Source organism: Momordica charantia (assembly GCF_013281855.1).
Source record: "Momordica charantia cultivar OHB3-1 chromosome 8 unlocalized genomic scaffold, Mcharantia_2.0 BLBB01000008.1, whole genome shotgun sequence".
Classification (NCBI taxonomy): Eukaryota; Viridiplantae; Streptophyta; class Magnoliopsida; order Cucurbitales; family Cucurbitaceae; genus Momordica; species Momordica charantia.
The window spans coordinates 3,965,538-3,987,769 of NW_028275166.1; the positions used below are offsets into that span (position 1 = coordinate 3,965,538).

At 34.3% G+C, this 22,232-nt stretch overlaps 2 protein-coding genes and 1 long non-coding RNA gene across 9 annotated transcripts; 1 reads left to right on the top strand and 2 right to left on the bottom strand.

Annotated features, from left to right (window-relative positions):
- Positions 1-669: 669 nt before the first annotated feature.
- Positions 670-9,360, bottom strand: LOC111004818 (uncharacterized). 6 transcript variants are annotated; one of them, XR_015792793.1, is made up of 9 exons: positions 8,996-9,359; positions 8,838-8,901; positions 8,199-8,335; positions 4,018-4,100; positions 3,530-3,599; positions 2,623-2,718; positions 1,412-1,487; positions 1,226-1,291; positions 670-1,103 (listed from the first exon to the last, which is right to left on the bottom strand). It is a non-coding gene; the product is annotated as an uncharacterized LOC111004818 (long non-coding RNA). The 6 variants fall into 6 exon arrangements; XR_002600646.2 differs by having other exon boundaries at positions 670-914; positions 1,034-1,291; positions 8,996-9,358; XR_002600652.2 differs by having other exon boundaries at positions 670-1,291; positions 4,046-4,100; positions 8,996-9,360.
- Positions 9,361-11,466: 2,106 nt separating this feature from the next.
- LOC111004973 (ribonuclease MRP protein subunit POP4) lies at positions 11,467-14,541 on the top strand. 2 transcript variants are annotated; one of them, XM_088128071.1, is made up of 8 exons: positions 11,467-11,692; positions 11,836-12,033; positions 12,190-12,270; positions 12,460-12,707; positions 12,973-13,041; positions 13,208-13,266; positions 13,976-14,077; positions 14,241-14,541. In XM_088128071.1, the coding sequence occupies exons 2-8, from the start codon at positions 11,860-11,862 to the stop codon at positions 14,339-14,341; spliced, it is 834 nt and encodes a 277-aa protein (XP_087984197.1). In that variant the 5' UTR covers positions 11,467-11,692; positions 11,836-11,859; the 3' UTR covers positions 14,342-14,541. The 2 variants fall into 2 exon arrangements, with proteins under 2 accessions (XP_087984197.1, XP_022131995.1); XM_022276303.2 differs by having other exon boundaries at positions 11,469-11,692; positions 11,836-12,094; positions 12,194-12,270.
- A 36-nt stretch (positions 14,542-14,577) lies between these two features.
- Positions 14,578-16,741, bottom strand: LOC111004974 (uncharacterized). Its single transcript, XM_022276308.2, has 2 exons — positions 16,046-16,741; positions 14,578-15,556 (listed from the first exon to the last, which is right to left on the bottom strand). Exons 1-2 carry the CDS (start codon positions 16,625-16,627, stop codon positions 14,771-14,773), a joined length of 1,368 nt encoding a protein of 455 aa, XP_022132000.2. The 5' UTR covers positions 16,628-16,741; the 3' UTR covers positions 14,578-14,770.
- Between the last annotated feature and the right edge of the window lie 5,491 nt (positions 16,742-22,232).

Sequence of the window (22,232 nt, forward strand, 5' to 3'; positions counted from 1 at the left end):
GAAAATTTGCACAAGTGAAAATAAATATTAAATAGGGAGGAAATGACAATACAAGAGTTCAAACACAAGACCTCATACTCTAATATCATATTAAACATGATTAAATCACCAATCAATCTAAAAGCTTATGCATATGGGTTAGGTAAAATTTAATCATTCATAGGATATCTAACAAAAAATTATAAGAGACATTCTTCAATTCAATAATAAGTGGAAACAATTTGTTGGAAAGGAGCTGGCCGACCCTTCTACTGATCTAACATGCTAAGAACACTTCCCATGAAAATATAACTAGGGCATACGATGTTATGAAGCGAGAACTTAATTTTACATCTAAGTTTAACAATTCATTCATGGAGAAACTCCAGCAAAATAATAATAATAATAATAAACAAATAAATAAAAGGAGAGAGAATAAAAAAAACCTCAGGAACAAGGCCCAGCAAACCTATGAGATTAGTTGTGATTTGTATAGGTAGTGTAGTTACAAAAAAAAAAACATGAAAGTTTATTGGAAAGTAAAACTAGGTGCTACTAGTATTCCCCATGCTAAACATAATATTTCTAAACATAAATTATGTAAAATGTTCATGCATGCCTGAGTTTGAGAGTCAACCAAGCCTGCAAGGGGATCAAAACAAGGTTTTGGCCCCCTTGATCTGAGTAATATCACTTTTTCAACTTTAAAGAAATTTATTCATATCATAATATTTCAGATTCCAGTGAGTGAATAACAAATATATTCTGCAAAAAAAAAAATGACAAATTCTCTAAATACAAAAAGTAGAACAGTTGAATATATGTTATGGGTGTTGCCATAAAGCAATATGTACAAAACCTTTAAAGGAAAATAAGTTTTAGAGGGGGACAAAATTTAGAGAGAAATGTATGTTTTGCCATCAAACTCCTGGGCTCTGTTTGAGAAAGGAGTAGAAATCACCCCATAATATTAGGAAATTGAAGACATTTAAAACAGTACACAGGAGCTCCATATAAACAAGAAGAAAATAAGATTCACTTCATGTAAACTTACCATTAGGAAACGTGTGATGTCTGCCCATTGGCAACTGTAGGGTAAAGCAACATAAGATATGCACCTAATACTAGGAATAGAAAGGAATAGAAACCACCCCATAATACTAGGAGATCGAAAACATTGAAGAATGCACACAGGAACTCAAAATATGAACATGAAGAAAATAAGATTCACTCCATGTAAACTTACCATTAGGAAACTTGTGATGTCCATTGGCAACTGCCGAGTAAAGCAACATAAGGTATGCACCTAATACTAGGAATAGAAAGGAATGGAAACCACCCCATAATATTAGGAGATTGAAGACATTGAAGACAGTATACAGGAGCAAAATATGAACAAGAAGAAAATAAGATTCACTTAATGTAAACTTACCATTAGGAAACTTGTGATGCCTGCCTATTGGCAACTATAGAATAAAGCAACATTAGATAGGCACCTACCTGTCGTACTGCAAAATATAATGGAACTCTTCAATAGTGGACTCAAAAAGTGCTTTGTTCCCAATTGAAAAGACAATTTGATGAACTTTTGCAACATGAAAGAAAAAATAATTAAGCTAGAAAGAAAATACATGTTCCACTGAGTTTTAGAAGCTATTTTCACGAGGCTAGAAAAAAGTTACTGAACAGTCACCACTTTTAATTACCGAAAAAGAGCAAGCTGGGTTTTACTTTTGTCATGACTTCATTAAACAAACACTTTTGATCAATATAATGCAATGATTAACAAAAACTTCCGGTAAACAATCCATTTTTTTAAATGCAATGAAATCCTTATTTCTGAGGACAATAAAATTCACTTAATCTAAACATACCATGTGATGCCCCACATTCCCAGATCAATGAAGGGAGAAACATAAGATATACTCCTAAGGGTTGACAGAATAGAACTCTTCAACAATGGAGAAAGACAATGCTTTGTTTCTCAATAGAAAAAAGGGTTCAACGAAATTTTGAAATGTGACAGAAAAGATGTTGATAACTACCCACTAAACACCTCATAGAATTGTCGTCCTTGACATGCAACCTGCAATGTGGTTCTCCATACTACAAATTCAGCTAGGAAGAAAAATGCATGTAGAAATGTGTAAGCAGTTGTTTTCTCGTTGTTGTTTGGGAGGGGGGGGGGGGGGGGGGGGGGGCAGGTAATTTTTTGTATGTGGTAGGGAGTCGTGCGAGAGAAGTTGCTCTCGACCTTTTTATGGATTTGTTCTCTTGCCCTCTTTTCGCCATCTAATACCAAATTAGTAAGGTGATAACTTACAAAATGCTGGTAGATGGACAACAAAAACTTTCAAGACATGAATTAAGGAAGTTAATTCTTAATTAGTAAGGTGATATCATACAAAATGCTGGTAGATGGACAACAAAACTTTCTTGACATGAATTAAAGATGTAAATTCTTATTAGGCTCATCCATGGCTATTCTACCATCCATATGCACAAAACTTAGGTTGCCACCTTGGCAACAAAGGGAGGGAGGGAGAAAGATAGACGAGAGAAAAAATAACGGAGGTGGAGACGTCCATGCCAAAGATAAAAATGTCATGCTAGAATAACGACTTTAAGCATCAATCAAGTTACCTTCAAATTACTTTGCATGAATTAGGTTTCCTTCGCATTATTTTGATCAATCAAGCCGGAAGCCAAAAGTTGACCAAGGAATGAATCAATAATAATCTGCACATAAGTAACACTTTTATATCAATTGACTAGAAAAAGTAATTATGAGGTAATTTGAGGTAAGTTTATGAAATTGGACTAAGAAATCAACAAATATGTACTACCAAGTAACGTGGGGTATTTGAGTCTCAACATTAGATGGAGTAGCAAAGAACTGATGTCCATCCCCTAATATATTGAAGCTCTTCTTTCGAATAACTTATCAACTAGAACCTAAATATTCTTTGTTACTATATGTCCAACAATAGATTAAGCAATATTTTTACTGTCCTCAAGAATCACTAAATAGCATCTTATATATACATAGAGAAAAATGTGATATTATGGAAGAAAAAAAAAACATTTCTTAAAACAACCACCACCAGTGAAACAAAAATAACCACAACGACAACGAAAAACAACAAGAAGATAAATAAGCAAACGGTAAATAATAATCCTAACCAACCACAAGATAATTCTAACAACATCAAAGGCTCATAACCAAATAACATTGAAACACAACAATCTGATAATAGGAATGGAAGGAGGAAAGAAGAGGGAGGGAGAGAGTTAAAGAGGATCGAGAACGGAGGAGAGAGGAAAGGAAGAGATGGAGAGGGAAAGGGAAAGAAAGAGACATAGGAGGGAGGGAGAAAACTAATCAAAAGCACTTATTTAGCTAAGGTCGCCATGCAAGCTTTAGGTATTAAACTTAATTTTACATTAAAACTTGGTGCTACCAGTACTCTATGCATAAACATAATGGTTCTCGACATAATTACATAGAACATCCATGCATGCCTAATCAATTAGAAGGTTGAGAGCTTACCAAGTTGGCAAAGGGGATAAAAACAAGGTTCTTTTGGTGCCGAGTTCTGAAAATACTTGATCTGAGTTACCTAAAAGCCCAAAAGAAGTTATCCATAATAACTGAAGGAAGTAGATCTTTGTGGCAGAGTAACATTACTTCTTAAACTTTAAGAAATTCAGCCATAACATAATCTTTAGTGTTTCATGTTGTCCTTAATAAGTTTGATTCCTGAACATCCATATTGTAAACAAACTTACATTTTAGAACAGAAAACTAAAAATGAGAATATAATCATAAAAAACATTATCAAAGTTGGACGAAGCACATATTAAGCCCTTAGATCAATCCCACTTAGATGAGGGTGAAACCAAAATGCAGTATTAAAATAACAAGAAATAAAACAATAAAAAATACTGTAAATTTTAGGGAAAAATTGCATCGGCTCGTATCAATATAGGGAAGATGAAGAACATGGAAATGGAAATATACTAAAAGAAAATGTATACTTGTTGAGGTAGAGGTTTTCATCCATACTTGGCAGCAGCTGACAAAGAAGTGGAAAAATTACCATCCTGAAAATTCCAACAACCTGCAAAAAGAGAAAGCTCATAACATCATCTTTTCACCTTATTGACGGATAAACAGTTGCAATTGAACTTGACTCAGTATCTTTGATGTTGTACTAAGCATATAATATAACCCTAAGTCCTTGTGGTTTTGCTTTTGGTATCACCAAAAAGGCCTCATTGTAATGGAGATGTTGTCCCTAACTTGCATAGCATAGATCTTCCTCTTACCTTGCCAAAGTGAGACTTTGGTCGCAAACCTAACAATCCTCTCTTCAAACAAAGTACCATGAAGCCTCCCCCTCAAAAACTCATTCATCCATGTCTTATTATGAGCACATCACCTTTAACTAGGCGTCACTCCTCTACACTTACGCATACCACCTGTCAGATAGTGCGACCACGAATTTCCAGAGACTCACCACTTCGTAAGTCACCCGAGCACGACTCTGATAAGGACAAGATACCAACCTCAACATCTCCACATTATATGATATTGTCCACTTTGGGCATAAGCCTTAGTGGTTTTACTTTTGGAATCACCCAAAAGGCTTCATTGTAATGCAAATGTTGTTCCTAACTTATATACCATGAACCTTCTTCTTATTTAGCCAATGTGGGACTTTGGTCACAAATCCAACGATCCTCTCCTCAAACAAAGTACCCCTCAGCATCCCTTCAAAGCGTGATTCATCTGCGTCTTATTATGAGCACATCACCTTTAACCATGCACCACTCATTTTCACAGGAACATATCGCATTGGATAGCTCAACCACAAATTTCCAAAGGCTCGCCACTTTGCAAGGCAACTAGGGATTGTACCTACATTGCTATATGAGGGGCAAAGCCTAATACCATTTGTTAGGGACAAGGAATCACCCTCCACGTCTCCATATTATATGATATTGTCCACTTTGGACATAAACCCTCATGGTTTTTCTTTTGGTATCACCCAAAAGGTCTCATTGTAATGGAGATGTTGTCCCTAACTTATATATCATGGACTTTCCTCTCCTCTAGAAAATGTAGGACTTTGGTCAAAACCCAAACAATCCTCCCATCGTACAAAGTACCACCGCGCCTCCCTCAAAGAGTCGTCCATTCGTGTCTTTTTATGAACACATTACCTTAACCAAGTGTCATTCCTATTACTGGGAGCATATTACTATTGGTAAGCTTAACCACGGATTACGAGAGCTTGGCCACTACTTAAAACACCCGAAGATTCTACCCGTATTGCTAAGTGAGGGGCATGGCTCTGATACCACTTATTAAGGACAAGGAACCACCCTCCACATCTCCACGTTCTATGATATAGTAAACTTTGGGCATAAGCCCTCGTGGTTTTGCTTTTAGAATCACCCAAAAGGTCTCATTGTAATTCATATGTCATCGGATAGCTCAACCACTGATTTCTAAATGCTCGCCACTTTGTAAGGCACCCGAGGATTGTACCCACATTGCTAAGTGAGAGGCAAGGCCTGATATCATTTATTAGGGACAAAGAATCACCCTTCACATATCCATATTATATGATATTGTCCACTTTGGGCATAAACCCTAATGATTTTTCTTTTGGTATCACCCAAAAGGTCTCATTGTAATGGAGATGTTGTCCCTAAATTATATACCATGGACTTTCCTCTCCCCTAGCAAATATAAGACTTTGGTAAAAAACCAAACAATTCTCCCATCCAACAAAGTATCATCATGCCTCCTCTCAAAGAGTAGTCCATTTGTGTCTTTTTATCATCTCCGGTCTATTCTTGGGAGCATATTCCTATTAAATAGCTTAACCACAGATTTCAAAAGGCTCGCTACTTTGTAAAACACCTGAGGATTCTACCCACATTGCTAAGTGAGGGGCATGGCTCTGATACCACTTGTTAGGAACAAGGGACCACCCTCTACATCTCCACATTATATGATACTGACAACTTTGGGCACAAGCCCTCGTGGTCTTGCTTTTGGAATCACCCAAAAAGCTTCATTATAATGCAGATGTTGTTCCTAACTTATGTATCATGAACCTTCCTCTTATCTAGCCAATGTGGAACTTTGGTCACAAATCCAACAACTCTCCCCTTGAACAAAGTACCACCTCTCCCCTCCTCAAAGTGTCATCCATCCGTGTAATGATTCCTATCTGCTTCTGGTAACGAGCGTGTCTTCAAAAGAGGTAACTTATGTACCATGAACCTTCCTCTTATCTAGCAACATCATGCAACTTAGAAAGTGTTTTCAAAAGAGATAAACTGCCATCTGGCAGTTTCATGCAACTAATGACAGTTCATGCAACTAGTAACGAGGATCAAGTTCAATATGTGTCCTAGGTGTCCAAGGCGTGTTCGAAATTTTAAAAAAGAAAGAAAAAGGACACATAAATAGGCGTGTCGGACACAACATGTTTGTACTGTGTCCAACATGGACACTACGCCTAAAATAGAGTGTCTGTGCTTCATAGACGGGAGCATATCGTTGTCAGATAGCTCAACCACGAATGTCCAGAGGCTCGCCACTTTGTAAGGCATTTCTACATAAATGTTGTAATAAATCCTATCCTCTTCTGCTAACGAACGCTAGAGGCATCCAAGAATTCTACCCACATTGCTAAGTGAAGGGCAATGCCCTGATACCATTTGTAAGAGATAAGGAACCACCCTCCACATCTCCATGTTAGATGATATTATATGATGTTATCCACTTTGGGCCTAAGCCCTCGTGGTTTTTCTTTTGGTATCACCCAAAATGTCTCATTGTAATGGAGATGTTGTCCCTAACTTATATACCATGGACTTTCCTCTTCCCTAGCCAATGTAAGACTTGAGTAAAAAACAAAACAATTCTCCCCTCGAACAAAGTACCGCCTCCCCTCCCCTCAAATAATTGTCTATTCGTGTCTAATTATGAGCATATTACCTTTAAACAAGTACCACCCCTATTTACGAGAGAATATCCCTGTCAGATAGCTCAACCACGGATTTCGAAAGGCTCGTCATTTGTAAAACACCCGTTCTACCCACATTACTAAGTGAGTGCATGACTCTGATACCACTTGTTATGGACAAGGGACCACCCTCCACATCTCCACATTATATGATATTGTACACTTTGGGCATAAACCCTTGTGGTTTTTTTTGGTATCACCCAAGAGATCTCATTGTAATGGAGATGTTGTCCCTAACTTGTATACCATGGACTTCACTCTTCCCTAGCCATTGTAATACTTTGGTCACAAACCAAACAATCCTCAAATAGCTAAACCAACAATCCTAGAATAGTAAAACCAGGCACTCGAGGATTCTACCCATATTGCTAAGTGAAGGGCAAGACCCTGATACCATTTGTTAAGGACAAGGAACCACCCCCACATCTCCTTATTATATGATATTGTCCACTTTGGGCATAAGTCCTCATGGTTTTTCTTTTGGTATCACCCAAAAGGTCTCATTGTAATGGAGATGTTATCCCTAACTTATATCATGAACCCCTTCCTTACCCAAAGTAGGATTTTGGTCAAAAACCAAACAATCCTCCACTCGAACAAAGTAATACCTACCTCCCTCAAAAGACATTCATCTATATCTAATTATAAGCAAATTACCTTTGACCAGGTGCTACTCCTCTTCACTGGAGCACACCCGTTCTATAAATCATAATAAATTACAAACAAGGCTTCAACAGGAAAATGCAAAATGAATATGCATAACAAGTCCACGGTGAGAATTTTACAAATAAAACAATTAAGATATCTATCCAAACCATCAAGAAGAAAAGAGAAAACATCCAAAGAATTCATATATCTTCTTAGGAACAACCTCCGTGTATTCAAAAAGAATACTAAAAACATGCATTTGGATATTTGATGAACATAACCTTGAATGATTATTAACTGATCAAACTTCAAAACATCCACAACTTCAAAACATACACAGAGTAAGAGATAAAAAGAACGCTAACAATACAGAAACTCAATACCATAAGCTATGGATGACATAAATTCTTCTAGATGTTTGGGTTATGGCAGTGAACAGATTGAGCAAAATGAAGAAAATGTGGCTGTTATGCAGTTAGGTTTCCAATTCATTGAGATGAGATAGAGCAGTCAAAAGAAAACAACCTTAAATGAACTTGAAAACCATACAGAATCACAGATTAGCTACTTGCTGATTGTTCTTCTTCTCCCTCTCTGATATACTCTTCATTGTTGTTCTTCTTGTCGAGAGCTTCAAGTTTGCATGTGTGATTTCCTTTCTTCTGCAATTGAATAATAGAAAGGTTAGTGTTGAGTGGCAACATAACAGAGAAAAAACATAAAGACACGCAAAAATCAAAGATGAAGAAAATGGGGTATCCGCGAAAATTGCTGCAGTTATTTTCCCACTGTTTCTGGGCAACCAATGCAGAAATGACTAACTCAGAAAAGAGGAGATAAAAAAAACCGACGAACCGCATCCAGTCCAAACAGACTGGTTTTCGATTTCAGGGAACTGAAAATTTTTGGTTTGGGTTTGATAAAAGAAATCGAAAAGATCGAACCGAACCAAGATGTATAAATAAATTTATAAAACCCTAAATCCCCTTTTCTCTTCATTTTGCGGCAGCCCAGTTTCCCCCTCGGCGTAATCTGCCCCTTGGGATACTCAAGTATGTGCAAATGGGTTTTTTCTTTATAAGATGAACTTTCAGGGATGACTTTTATTTTGTTTTGTTTTTAGAAGATGAATTAAAACCAGAGTAAGATGGAATTTAAACTCACCAGTCCTTCATGTCGGATGATGCATATAGGGAGTTCGCAAACGAGGTTTGAGACGCACTCCCCTCTGTAGAGCAAAAAATCGCGGAGTTGATTAGAGGAAATAAGATATAAAATGGCACAAGAGCGAAAGAACAAACAATCGGAATATGTGGGCGAACCCTAGAATTTCGAACCCAGAACAGAGTGCCTTATAATGATCGATCTCGGGTTTGGTTTCGTTGGTCACTCCAATCGTAGCAACAAACGAACACTCAAAGGGCCGCTGTGATTCAACTCAATGCGCGAATGTGAGTGGATGAATAAGGCTCGAGAAGAGACTGTGAGTGAGGGGTTGGATCAACATTCAACGCGTTCTGTAGGGTTTGGATTGGTTTCGACGAACACTGAGGAGGCAAATGAAGAAGAAAAGGGCGGGGTTTGTGACTTGTGAGCGAGGGAAAAGAAGATATAGGGACGGATCAACCAGCAAGTTACCGTTGGACAGATCGCATTAACACCCTATTAATTAGTTCTAATTGCTTCCCTAAATTCCAGTTTTCAGTTTCATAAAGTTAATGGAACTACTTGTCAAACAAACAAACAAAATAAAAAATAAAAACAAAAATAAAAATAAAAATGGAACTGAAAAAAATAAATGAATTAACCAATCTCGATTAAAATGTCAGACCAAAAATGTGGATGGAATTAATAGTTCTATAAAAATTTAAAAAATCGTAAAATATTTAAATTAACAAATAAACCTCTTTCCATTTTCAAAATAAATTAGAAATAATCGGTATTAGAATTATATATATATATAAATGATATTTTGTTGATTTTTTTAATACGATGAAAATGTTGATTTATCACCCATAAAATATGGAATCTATGCATACATCATTATTCAATGAATATTTAATACCATCAAATCAACAAACTTTCTTTTAATTTTTAAAATAAAACCATTTGTTTTTTTATTATAATTTTACCGTGGATTATCTTACTCTCACATCCACAAACCTTTTATTTGGCGTCAAAAAAGTTAAATAAATGAATTTAAATTTTGTTATTTGAAATTTAATAAATGATTTTAAATGATTTATATTGTTTGGGATGACTGATGATTTGAAATTAATTAAATTAAATTTATTTGTTTGGATGTTGGATACAAATTAAAATAAAATAAAATAAATTTTTGCTTATTTAGGTTTTCAATCTAAATTTATTAATTATAAATTAAAATATGAAAAATGTTAAATATGTAATCTAGTTTGAAATGGTGTAAAATATTGCAAAATCCAACCATTTTGATCTGTAAATTTTTTTACATAAAAATAGGATTTGAAATCCGATTAAAAAATCGTGAGATATGAGAATTCATTTGAAATCTGTCAAATTTCTCAAAATTTAAGCTACAGATCATAAAGGGAGTTATTCTCTAAAGCCAGATTTAAAAATGCCCAATTTAAAAATGACCAAATAGATATATATGGCAAATTTCATAAAAAAGAATATAGGATAAATTGCAAAAACCACGTTACTTCTTGTTACAATTTTACCCATAAATTTTAATGATAAAAATTAAACTCTCAGACTTTTAAACATGAAAAAATTATACCTATAAACCTTTAATAATTAAAATTAAACCCCTTAAATTTTATCAAATGAGAAAATTGATCCCTCATTAACTTTTAATGGGTAAAAATTGAACTCTCGGATTAAAAAGAATATTGAATCTATTTTAAAATTCACCCTCAAATTAAACAACCTCCATCGGGAGGCTTCTCTTCTACCTTAAAAGGAAGATTTTTACAGTGGGAGGTTTAAGGGTTGCAGAGGTCCCATGACGGTATCTCGCCCTCGTCGCCGTTCAGCTCCAAAGTTTGCCGATTGTAGATTCTCTGCAGTATGATTTGCCATCGGCGGGACGCCTCACCAGTCGGAATCAACATTAGAAATCAAACAAAAATCGATTAGACTATAAGAGTAATTAATTAATTTTCCTTATCAAAATGGAGTAAAATAAGGTTGCCCACACCCTGGCGATTGGGAAGACGATGAAGACATATGGGTTGGAACAAAAATTTCCCAATTTGGCCACTCGTTGAAGCATTTCAATGTGAATTGTTGCTTTTAGCTTCTTATTTGTTATTTCCCAGACAAAATGTATTAATTTTCCTTTATCTTCTTCCAGATTTTGTTTGTTGGGTTTAATGGAAGGTATTTTGAGGGTGTGATTTTTAATATATAAAGTTTATTGGTACAATTGGTAAGTTTAAGGGTTTAATTTTTACCGTTAAAAGTTTAGATGTCTAATTTTTTCATTTATAATAGCTTAAGGGTTTGATTTTTACAAATAAAAGTTTATGGGTGAAATTGTTACAGTGGTTTATGCAATTTGTCCAAAAATATATTTTCTCCTTAAAAAAAGAAAATAGTTTGCTTCGATAGCAGGAATGATAAAACTTGAATCAAGTCAAATCGGTTCAATGTATAAATATATTAAAAAAATAACATATAATCCAGTCCAACTTATAACTTTTGAATGGGAGATATGTGTGAATTACTTTGAACTAACTCTAAGCCTGATCCACTCATTGACCATATGCTAAAGGCCTTGTCGACAAAAACAATCACACTTCTTCGTCTCACGCCGTCGAGTCGGCGACCACTGATCACTGAACCGTGAAACCCGAACCGACCGGCTCGAGGTTTTCTTCTCCACACGGTACTCGCTCCGTCTCTGTTCTGTATCAGACTCACCGCCGAAATTTGTCTCTGCTCTCCGTCTCTAAATGAACCTAGTTTTATTTTGGCGCAGAGGAGTGGAAGGGATCGACAAAACCCTCAATCCGTCTTCACAATTCTTTCTCAAAGTAATATCCGTGGAACTGAACTAGATTCAATTTTTATCACTTTTTTTCTGTTGCGTCCTGAATCGCGTGCCTTTCTTTGCTTTCAATACCTTTTTTTTGTTTCAAGTTTGATGTGTAAAGTAATCGTATACTGTTTCACGAAGGCTTAATCGATCATCAAAATTTCTATGGCGGACAATGTAGCCTCTCAAGATCTAAGGAATCGTGCTTTGGAGGCATTGGAGCGAAGGTGCGCTGCTGCGAAAGCGGAGCTTCTTCAACAGCAGAAGAAGATTAGTTCTACTAAGGAATCAAATAGTGGAGGAAAAGCTGATTTAACCGATTCTTCTTCAGTTGTTGTCGCAGGAAATACATCTGGTTATTTAATTCCTTTGCCCCGTAAAGAAAAAACCCTAAATATAGGTTCCTTCATTATACCTATATATTTATATACTTTCGGTTGGTGGCGAAGTCATTATGTTTTTAGTTTGTTTATGGTTAATTGCTTCCTTTCACATGCAGATGTAGAAGAAAATGATCCAATATATTTCACCCTTTCAGCTGCTGTGAATGAAAATTTGCTGGCTACAAATATGGATGTAAGTTGTTCTCACTGAAACTCAATAAACTCTTATTGTATCCGGAGCTGGCATTGATTGGTAACGTAAGGCTTCTGAAAAACAGTGATCTGGGTCATGGGATTATGTTAAGTAACAAGGTCTCGGATACCCTATTATTAAAAAAATGTATATGTACTTCTTGGTTAATTTGAACCTCACCTTTTGCAGGTTTCAAGTAACAGAGGAGTGGTTAGCAAGATTTGTCACGAGCTAAGAAATGGGGGTTACGTTAAGCGATCAAGAGAATTGAAAGTTGATTCATGGATCATTCTTGATAACTTTGTTCCAAAACGTCCTGGAATGATTGGCTCTCGAATGAGGGCTTTGCGGAACTATTCAAAGCGATCCAAAAGGCGTATGTCTATGAAGCAACATAAAAACTGTGGGACGTTTGATTTGCATTCTGATTTCCATAAGTGAGTTCCATTTATCTTCTTGGTAAAGAGAGTCATAGGGTGATGAAAGTGTCTGTTTCTCCTGAAATTAGAATTAGATTTAGAATTTAGTTGTTGCCTTAACCATAAGAAAAGAAAATTGAAAGGTCATTGATCAAAGACATGTTCACTGTACTTTATGTGGAGTTCCAAGGTTGTTCTTGATAAACATCCATTAAAATGAGTTTTCTTTGGTTTATTCACTGTCATCGTTTGAGAATGAATTTATTGTGTATTTTTATTGCAGGTTTGAGATCTTTTTGCCAATGCATGATATGTGGAAGAGCTACATGACAAAACGCTTGCGCCATGTTGGGTTAGATTTTTTACCAATTTGTTCATATCCTGTAATTTATTTCTCAAATTTCACTTGTGTTACATTTTCACGCTTATTTTTGGCTCATGTTTTACAAATTAATGCCTGTCTTTATTTATCATGTGTTGTCTGTTTGGTTGTCTGATTGAAGTTCTGAATCTTGCAGGCAAGATGCGTTGGCTCAAAATCTTCTCACTGCAGATCTTCACGGTTCCATTATCCTAGGTAAAACTATTATTTTCTTCTATCAGTTATTTACATTGATATCATAAGCATCTAGACCTTTCTTAATTGAATAAACTAACTTTCATTAATATGAATGAAACACAAAAAGAAAGCTGAACGAAGAACAAGGCCCACCAGCACAGAGGTTAATGAAAGAAGCACAACCTGAGAAAAATAAAAATTTTGTAGACCAATAGAATAGCACCGTGAAAATTGTAATATTGGTGTGAAAACTATATCATTGTAGACTAGGGGTTGAAGGATTTCTTCCCCTCTCCATATTTGTGTACATGCCATATCCATCTTCTATTAACATTAAGTTTTCTTTTCACATAAATACGAATCTGAACATAGTTAAGTGGATAAAGTACATATCACGTTCTTTAACATTGAACATTTGATCCCCCACCCCTACTCCTACATTTGTTGAACTCATAAAAGAAAACATTAAGTTCCTCATATCTATCAATGATCAATTCACTTATTAAAGAACTGGTTGAAATATCCAAGTGGCATGGTTGGTTTCTTTTACCCTGGTAGCATGTGAGAATGACTTTTACAATGACCTATATGCACATTCTTAGAGTTGTCTTAAGGTAGTCAACATTGTAATCGTAATTTTAAATTGTATTGGAACAAGAGTACAAGGTATATACAGTGTCCCTCTTTCGTATTAGGTATTGAATTTTGTCCATTAATATCGTTGCAGTTGTCGAGTGTAAAATACCTGCTTTTACTGGAATAAGCGGCATCATGATTCGAGAAACTGCAGAAACATTTGGGATTGTGACAAAAGATGATAAGTTTCGAGGTAACTCTTCCATTTGGGCCTTTGCGCTGTTGAATTTTCTGCAATCAAACCCGAGTTGTTCGGGTGAATTTGGCTCTTTGAATCAATCAAGCTCTTTGAATTTGGCTTGGTTTTTCCCAACAAATGACCATGGATTTGTTTGTTTTCTGGTTTTGATTTGCAGTTGTGCCAAAGAAGTCTTCTGTGTTTATTTTCCAATGGGATTGTTGGAAAATTACATTGCTGGGAGATAAACTCAGTTCAAGAATTTCAGGTCAACCTTGATGACAATTGAATCCAGCAAATTATTTACACTGCAAACAGCCTTTACAATAATATATAAAGATTGTACAGGTAATTCTCTGAAATCGAGGCCATTGAAAGGCAATTTTTGTATGCTTAGACTGTTGAAATTGCAACTTTAAACTTCTTCCTAGAAATCTCTATGAACAAGATTAGATCGAGACGAAATATTTCCATTTTTTTTTAAATAATGAGGTGTCAAATAGAAGTTTTGCCAGTTCTAGTCAAAACACGATGCAATGGAATGTAATATTATTACAATTTCACTACCAATAATGCTAATCAATCAAATACCTTATTCTGAGTTGGAAGGTTGAATCCTCCAGTCCCAGTTATTAAACAAAAAACAAAAAAGCTCATTACCTCAAAATTGAAAGTTGGATGATCCACCTCTAAGATCCGTGGATTAAATTACGGGACTTCAATTTCATTTACGGTGGGTCTACGAGAATTGACGGCATTGCCCTTCCCCTCGAGATGAGAAAGAATGAAGAAGATCTTGCCAAGAAAGAAGAGACCCAGCGAAGCAGTAGCCACCAAAGACACGAAAATGGAGATTCTATAGATGATGGAATCGGAGGCTTCGGGAGTGAAGAATTTAATGGAGTATCCATAAGTATAAGCCATGGAGATCACCGCGATCCACATGGCGACTATAAGAATCCTCGTGAAAATCATATGCTTCGACGGCATCCCGGTGACGAGCATCAGAATCACCAGCATCGACGCCGTGAACCCCGCCGTGTTGAACCCCAGAAACCTGTTGTACGACTGCAGGTGTTTGGCGGCGAGAATTGACGTTCCGGCGGTCTGGTTCATTGCCGGATTGTCTTCCTGCCAGACGCCGCCGGGTGGGTTCACTCCGGCCTGGAAACCCATGGTGGCGATCAGCGTCGCCACCACCATTATGGCCTCCTGCTTCCTCATAAGCCAGGATTCGTCGTTTCTGTTGTCGAAAATGAATGCTATGAGGCGGCTTAAGAGATGGGGTTTGGCGTGGCTGTGAGAGGAAGAAGAAGATGATGATGATGATGGTTTTGATATGGTGGTGGTGGCTCCGGCGGATGTGAGGGCGGCGGCGATGTCCATGTCCTTTAAATCTCTGTGGCTTTGAGTCAGAATGTCCAGAGCTGTTAAACCGTTTGCGGTTAAAGCATTCACTTTGATTCCGATTCTGTTGACTAAATATTCCACTGTCTGCCACGAGAGAGAGAGCAATTTGCCATTTATCAGAAATCAGAATAAATGGAAGAAAATAGATATTACTTCTTATAAATTAATATTAAGCGGATGTTATCTAGTATTTTTTTATCTTTTAATTTCACCCATAGGAACCTTTATAGGTCTAGTTTTAAACTATGGCTCTAATACCATTCATTAAAAACAACAATATTGTCCGTATCCTCACGACTTTATTTTTAGTTTCACCAAAAAGATCTCGTATCAACGAAGATAACTATTATCTTTTACATATTATGGATCACTCCCTTCCATAATTAATATGGACTTGAACCCAACCATTCTATTATCTCACGACAGAAAAGGAAGGATAAAAGTGGAAGATTTTAAATTGAAGGTGAAAATGAAACCTTTATCCGAAGGACACAATTTTTCCTAAATTTTATTCAGTGTATTATTATTGTGCTAAAAACAATAGGGGACACGTGAATCACGTGCATTAATTACCTGAAGCTGTTTATTGGAGACGGCCAAATGGAGGACAGTGAATCCATAATCATCCTTGGCATTAACGAAACTGTCATTCCCAGCTCCCACCTTTTCCACCAACATCTTCAGAGCCTCCAACTGGTTGTACTTCACACACAAATGCAACACCGTTCCGCCGCCGTGCACGCCACTCCGAGCAGCCTCCGGCCTGGCTCCGACGAGCTCGGCCAACACCTCAACCCGGCCTCTCATGGCCGCAACATGAACCGGGTTCCGCCCATCTCCATCGCTCAACAAGCACAAATTAGCATCCACCGCCACCAAACGCTTCACTATTTCCACAAACCCTTTGGCCGCCGCCAAGTGCAGCGCCGACGACCCCCGAGAATCCCGCTCTCCGGCCAGATGACGCCGCCGCTTCAGAAGCTCGTCCACAAACCCCACGTGCCCAACGAGAGCAGCCACGTGCAGAGGAGATTCACCGAAATCGTTGACTCTGTCCAGCAGTAATCGATCTTCTCGGAGCAGTTCCAGCAATGTTGCCACGTTGCCTTCCATGGCGGCTTCTTGAAGCCTGCCGATTCTCCCAATTTCAGCCATTTTCTTTTCTCTGTTTTTATTTTCTGTGGAGTGATTGAAGGATGTGTGAGTGGCCTGTGGATAATTGGGCGTATATATAATGACTCCAAAAAACAATTTTTATTGAATTAAAAAATGGGTGATGATTTGATTGGTGAAGATTTCGTTGAAGTTGCCTAACATGGAAAGAGTTTTCGTTTTCCAACAAGGGACAAGAAACCCATTATTAAAACTATGTAATATATAATGTCCATTTGATTAATCAAATTTGGACACTGCTTTCAAATTTGGGTCAATGTCCAAGCCGCTTAGCCTTTTGGTGAAGATACTTTGAATTAACTGGCAAAAGATAGAATCCACTTGGCTTTATAATTAATTGACCTGTAGAATGTACCTACCCATCCAATGGGGTCTCATGGGATGGGTGGGGATAATATATTTTTTTCACCAAAAGTACTTAGATATTAAATTTTTTCTCCAGTGCTATTTAAAAATTGATAATTTATTGTTTTTAAAAAATGTCTCTTTTTTTCTATTTCACTCTCTTGTCACACATTTAATGTTGTGAGCAAGGAGTAAGTTTTTTTTTTTTTTTTTTTTACCAAATCCAATAGTTCATATTGCAATTTTTTTTTAAAAAAAAACAAAATTCAAAATATTTTTATTTTTTATATCGATAAGTGTTTGACTAATCTCATCGGACAGACCCTACAATATTTGGTGTCTAATCCTACTTCCTCTTAATTAATTTATTCAATAAAAATATAAAAATATTGAAAACATAACCGTTTTAGTTTTCAGAATTTTCACTGGATGACATAATCTAATAAAAATCAATCAAACATTGAATCTAAGAAGAATCTGGATAACATACCAAACACGCCCTTCCTCTCTTTTTCTGCCTTTCGTGGTTTACAAATCATTGTTGATTGACGACTGACGTGGCATGTAGAAGAAGACTTGGAGTTGGGACAAAAATCAAGTTGCGAAAGAAATTATGGGTGCTAGGTGCAGATGCTTCCTGCCATCTTCCTTAATTAATTAATAATATATTTTAAGAAACAAACCCTTTGGCCGCCCCCGCCGCTGTTTCTTAACAAGTTGCCTTACCAAATGTGTCATCTTATCTGCAACTTTATGGTCAACTTGACAAATTGTTGCTGTGGGAACTCAAAATGGGTCCCAATTTGGGGCATTGTGAAAGCGAAGAAGATGAGTGAACAATTTCCAAACTTTGTCACTTCTCAATCATTCAAAATTCAACATTCAACCAATCAATGTTGCATGAACATAACTAATTTTAAGAATATGCTAAGTTTTTGTGTTTCTTTTTTTTTGCCAACAACTTAGGCACCAATATCAATATGAAAAAGATTATTTAGCAGTAATTGACATGTGTTTTTATTTAGAGGTCATGAGTTCGAATCTCTCATTCTACTTCTTGATAATATAAAAAGAAAATAAAATTATGGTTTAGAGTACTCCCTGTAATTTTTATTTTGGTCCTTCTACTTTTAAGAAGTAATTATGTTAGTCCCTGTTCGTAAAATTTTAACACAATTTTTTTATACAAAATGCAAACTCATGAAGAAATCAATGCAAATCCAAAGGAGCTTGTGAGCTAATGGTGCCTAAAAGTGCCATAACGTAACCTAACAACCAACAAGAAGACCTCTAGTTGTCCTTAGTTGCCAAAGATTAAGAAGCTTTTAGTATAAATTCATTGCTACATTTTAAAAGGTATAATGAATGAAGTGTCATGCTGAAATTGTAAACGAAATGAACGAGATAGAAAAGAAAATTAACAGACAGTTTTTAAAAGTACAGGACTAAAATAAATATTTTGAAGTTATGTAGTCTAAAATGAACAAAAGTTGAACATATATATAGAAACAAAAAAAAGACGTTTTAAAATAACATGGACTAAAATAAACAAAATTCAAAGATCTACGGACTCAGCATTGAAGCCGAGAATTATACTCTCTTTGAACTTTAGAGTAGTCTCTTCTCTCTTTGTAATACAAACTACTACACACTTCTCTTTTGGTAAGCAAGATTACATTTTTATAACATTTAATTTTGAATAAGGAAAGTGTTAAAACTTAAGAGTGCGTTGAGTGAGTTTTTTTTTTTTTAAATACGGGTATTTAGTGAGCTGAAAACATACACATAATTTATAATATATCATGTGATACATATTATAATTTTAACAAAAATAAAATGAGTTTGTAATATGAAATTAATAGTAAAATTTTTTATTTTTAATAATGTATTTCTGGTTTTTATTCTAAATTTAAAATATAAAAATGTCGAAAAGAGAAAAATATTATTTTCAGAATATCACAATTTAAATCACATCATAAAAACAGTTTGTAAAAACAAGTCTGCCAATCAAAATAATAATAATAATAATAAATAAAATCACTTTGCAAAACGATGGTGTAACTGCTTATTGACGTGGCATGCGGACCAGATGGTACATCCACTTGCAAGGGAGCTATCGCTAAAAGTTTCTATTTTCAATTTCTTTTTCTCTAAAATATATATTTTAAAATTTTTCTATGTTATTTTATTCTTTTTACAAATGGTTGTCATGAGCTGGGGAATCAAAGAGACAGACTAATTCGATCGAGTCATCATTTTTAATTGTTAAAATGCAAAATTAATCTTTATATTTCAAGTTTATATCGATTAAGTGTATGAAATTTCCATTTGTATTTAATAAATCTTTGACATATTCAACGTTTTAAAAATAAATTGATCTATTAGATATAAAATTGAATTTTTAGTGTATAATAAGACTCTGAATTTTTAATTTTATATCTAATAAGTTCGTAAATTAAAAAAAAATGTTGACTTGATTATTAGATATAAAATAGAAAGTTCAATTAATCTATTAGATATATCAAACCGAATATAGCCCAGCAGTCATTCGCATATATCTTCAACCTAAAAGTTGTTAGCCATATTAAAAAAAAAAAACCTATTAGATACAGAATACAAAATTTAGAAAATTTTTAGATATTTTTAAAGGACCTATTGAACAAATATGAAAGTGTAATTATTTATTAAATACTTTTACAAAAATTTATTAGACGCAAGTTAAAGGTTGATGAATTAAACTTTGTAATTTAATATTTTTAATTTCATCCCATTGAAGTCATCATGTAAAATTTATTTTACGTTCTGGCCATGTTATATGCACTATATTTTTAGTTAAAATATTAATTGTTTTAATACGTGTGTAATATTGCATTTTAAGAATAACTTAATGATCTTTGATCCGCTGGCTTCCTCCATGCCATGTTGTCTTTGTAATCGAACCTTAAAGTTGGCATGTCTTCGTTTTTTATAGTACCATATAATAATATACTTCTTTTTCATTTAAAATAAGAAATTTTAACTTTTATGTCTAATTAAATTTGTGCATATTTCTATTAATAAATTTAAAATTCATACTTCTAAAAATAGCGTAAGCGTAACTTTTGTCTTTATATTTAATTTATATTAATTCATCGATTAATTAAAAAAAACATGCTAACATAAACGCTATAAATGCAAATTTATAATAATAAATAATTATTTTTGTCGATGGATCTTTTTTTCCACCAATTAATTTAAACAAAAGAATGCTTATTTGTTAATTAAAATATTTTTTACGAAATTTTTTATTTTTATAACTTTTTCAAAAGTATCCATCAATATCGACATTTTCATAAAATTGAAATCTCGACAATTTTATCGACGTGGACATTCAAAACCTTAATTTATCTTAATTTCAATGCAATGGTTTTTGCCAACAAAGTGTAGGTGGTGGGTAAGGATGTGTTTGTGAGTGACTTTAGAAGGACCAAAATCACTTTTACCATTATCAATATCACTTCCATTTCCATCGATGTTTGACAAATTAAAAAATTGATTTTAGGAAAGTTTAAAATCAGGTGATTTTGGAAAATCAATTATACTTAACACACCAAGATATTGTTATTACCTATCATACCTAAAACGACTCAACCCGGACCGACCCATAAAAAGTAGGAGAGTGATATGTAAGGGCAACGCTAAGATCTCTATTTTACATTCTACTCGTTTATAGCGAAGTCTTTGTAATGTAACCCTAACAAAAAAAACACAAAAAAAAATTGGGCGAATCATAATTTAAAAATCTCCAAATTGTCATTTTTCCTTCCACTTCAATTATTTTTGTTAAATTTATATCCTTGTGCCTGAAGTTTTAAGATTTCATTTTATAAATTATTATCAATTTTATCTTAATATGTTGCAAATTTGAACTAGCTCAACTGGTTCAGACATATATATATTATCAATGTACAACTAAAAATTCATGACTTTGAATTTCATCCCCATATATTAAATACTAAAACAAAGTGAGAGATCTAATCATCGACTTTTGATAGATAGGTTAGACGTTACATCGTTGTAACAAGAGTTAGACAACATTGCTACTTAATTTAATTTTTAATATTATATATTTAAAAAATTTCTAATTTTTTCCTTTTTTCTTTTTACAAGTTGATAGAGTAAATGAGTTGGGGGAATCAAACGACTACGTTTGGTCGAGTTGTCGTTGTTAACTTCATCCGAAGATTCAGTCATCATTATTGGGAACTAAAATTCCTCTACTTTCTGTCTCGATATATGCTATGCACAAAAAATATAATTTGTTTAAATTTTATCTTAGTGAACTTTAAATAATATTTCATTTTTAATTTCTAAACTTTCAAAAAAAAATTTACTTTAATTCCTTAACTATAGGAGAAATATTTTGGTCCATTATTTTGCTGTTAATTAACAAAAGAAAAACTTGATTCCAAATGTGTATAATATTGGCATGGACACATATATTGGAGTTATATATATAGGTAAGAATCGTATTGGATGGACATATCCCATGATGGAGTAATAGCAATATGTAACTAAAATATATATAATTTGAAAGTCCAAATATTAACGTAAGCATTTTTAAAGTATAGGGTTTTTCTTTTAAGAATTAAAACATACATTTTTTAAAGTTTATGGACTAAAATAAAATAAATAAATAATTCTAAACATTTATGAACCAAAATGAAATTTAAACCATTATATTTTTAGTTTAAATATAAGTGATCTGAATGTTAAAAATTTTAGGTTAAAAAACACTTTTTGTCCTTTTATTTTCGTTAAAGTAATAATTTAGTTCCTGAACTTTAATTTGTAACGATTTAGTCTCTATACTTTTAAATTGATAACAATTAGTCCTTCAACTTTAACATGTAACAATTTAGTAATTGTAATTTAAAGTTGGTAACGATTTAATGTTTATTGTGAAATTTTTTTGTTAAGTTTATTATATATATAGATCGATAAACTATGGAGGGACCAAACATGTTTATAAATTAGAAAGATTAAATTGTTATATGATAAAATTTGACACTTAATTTTAATAAATTTTTTACCTAAATTGTTATAAATTTTATACTACAGTGACTAAATCATTACAAGTTAAAGTTGAATGACTAAATTATTACTTTAGTGAAAGTACATGGACTTAATCATTACAAACTAAGTTCAGGGACTAAATTGTTATTTTTGTAAAAGTATAGAGACAAAATGTGTTTTTTAACCA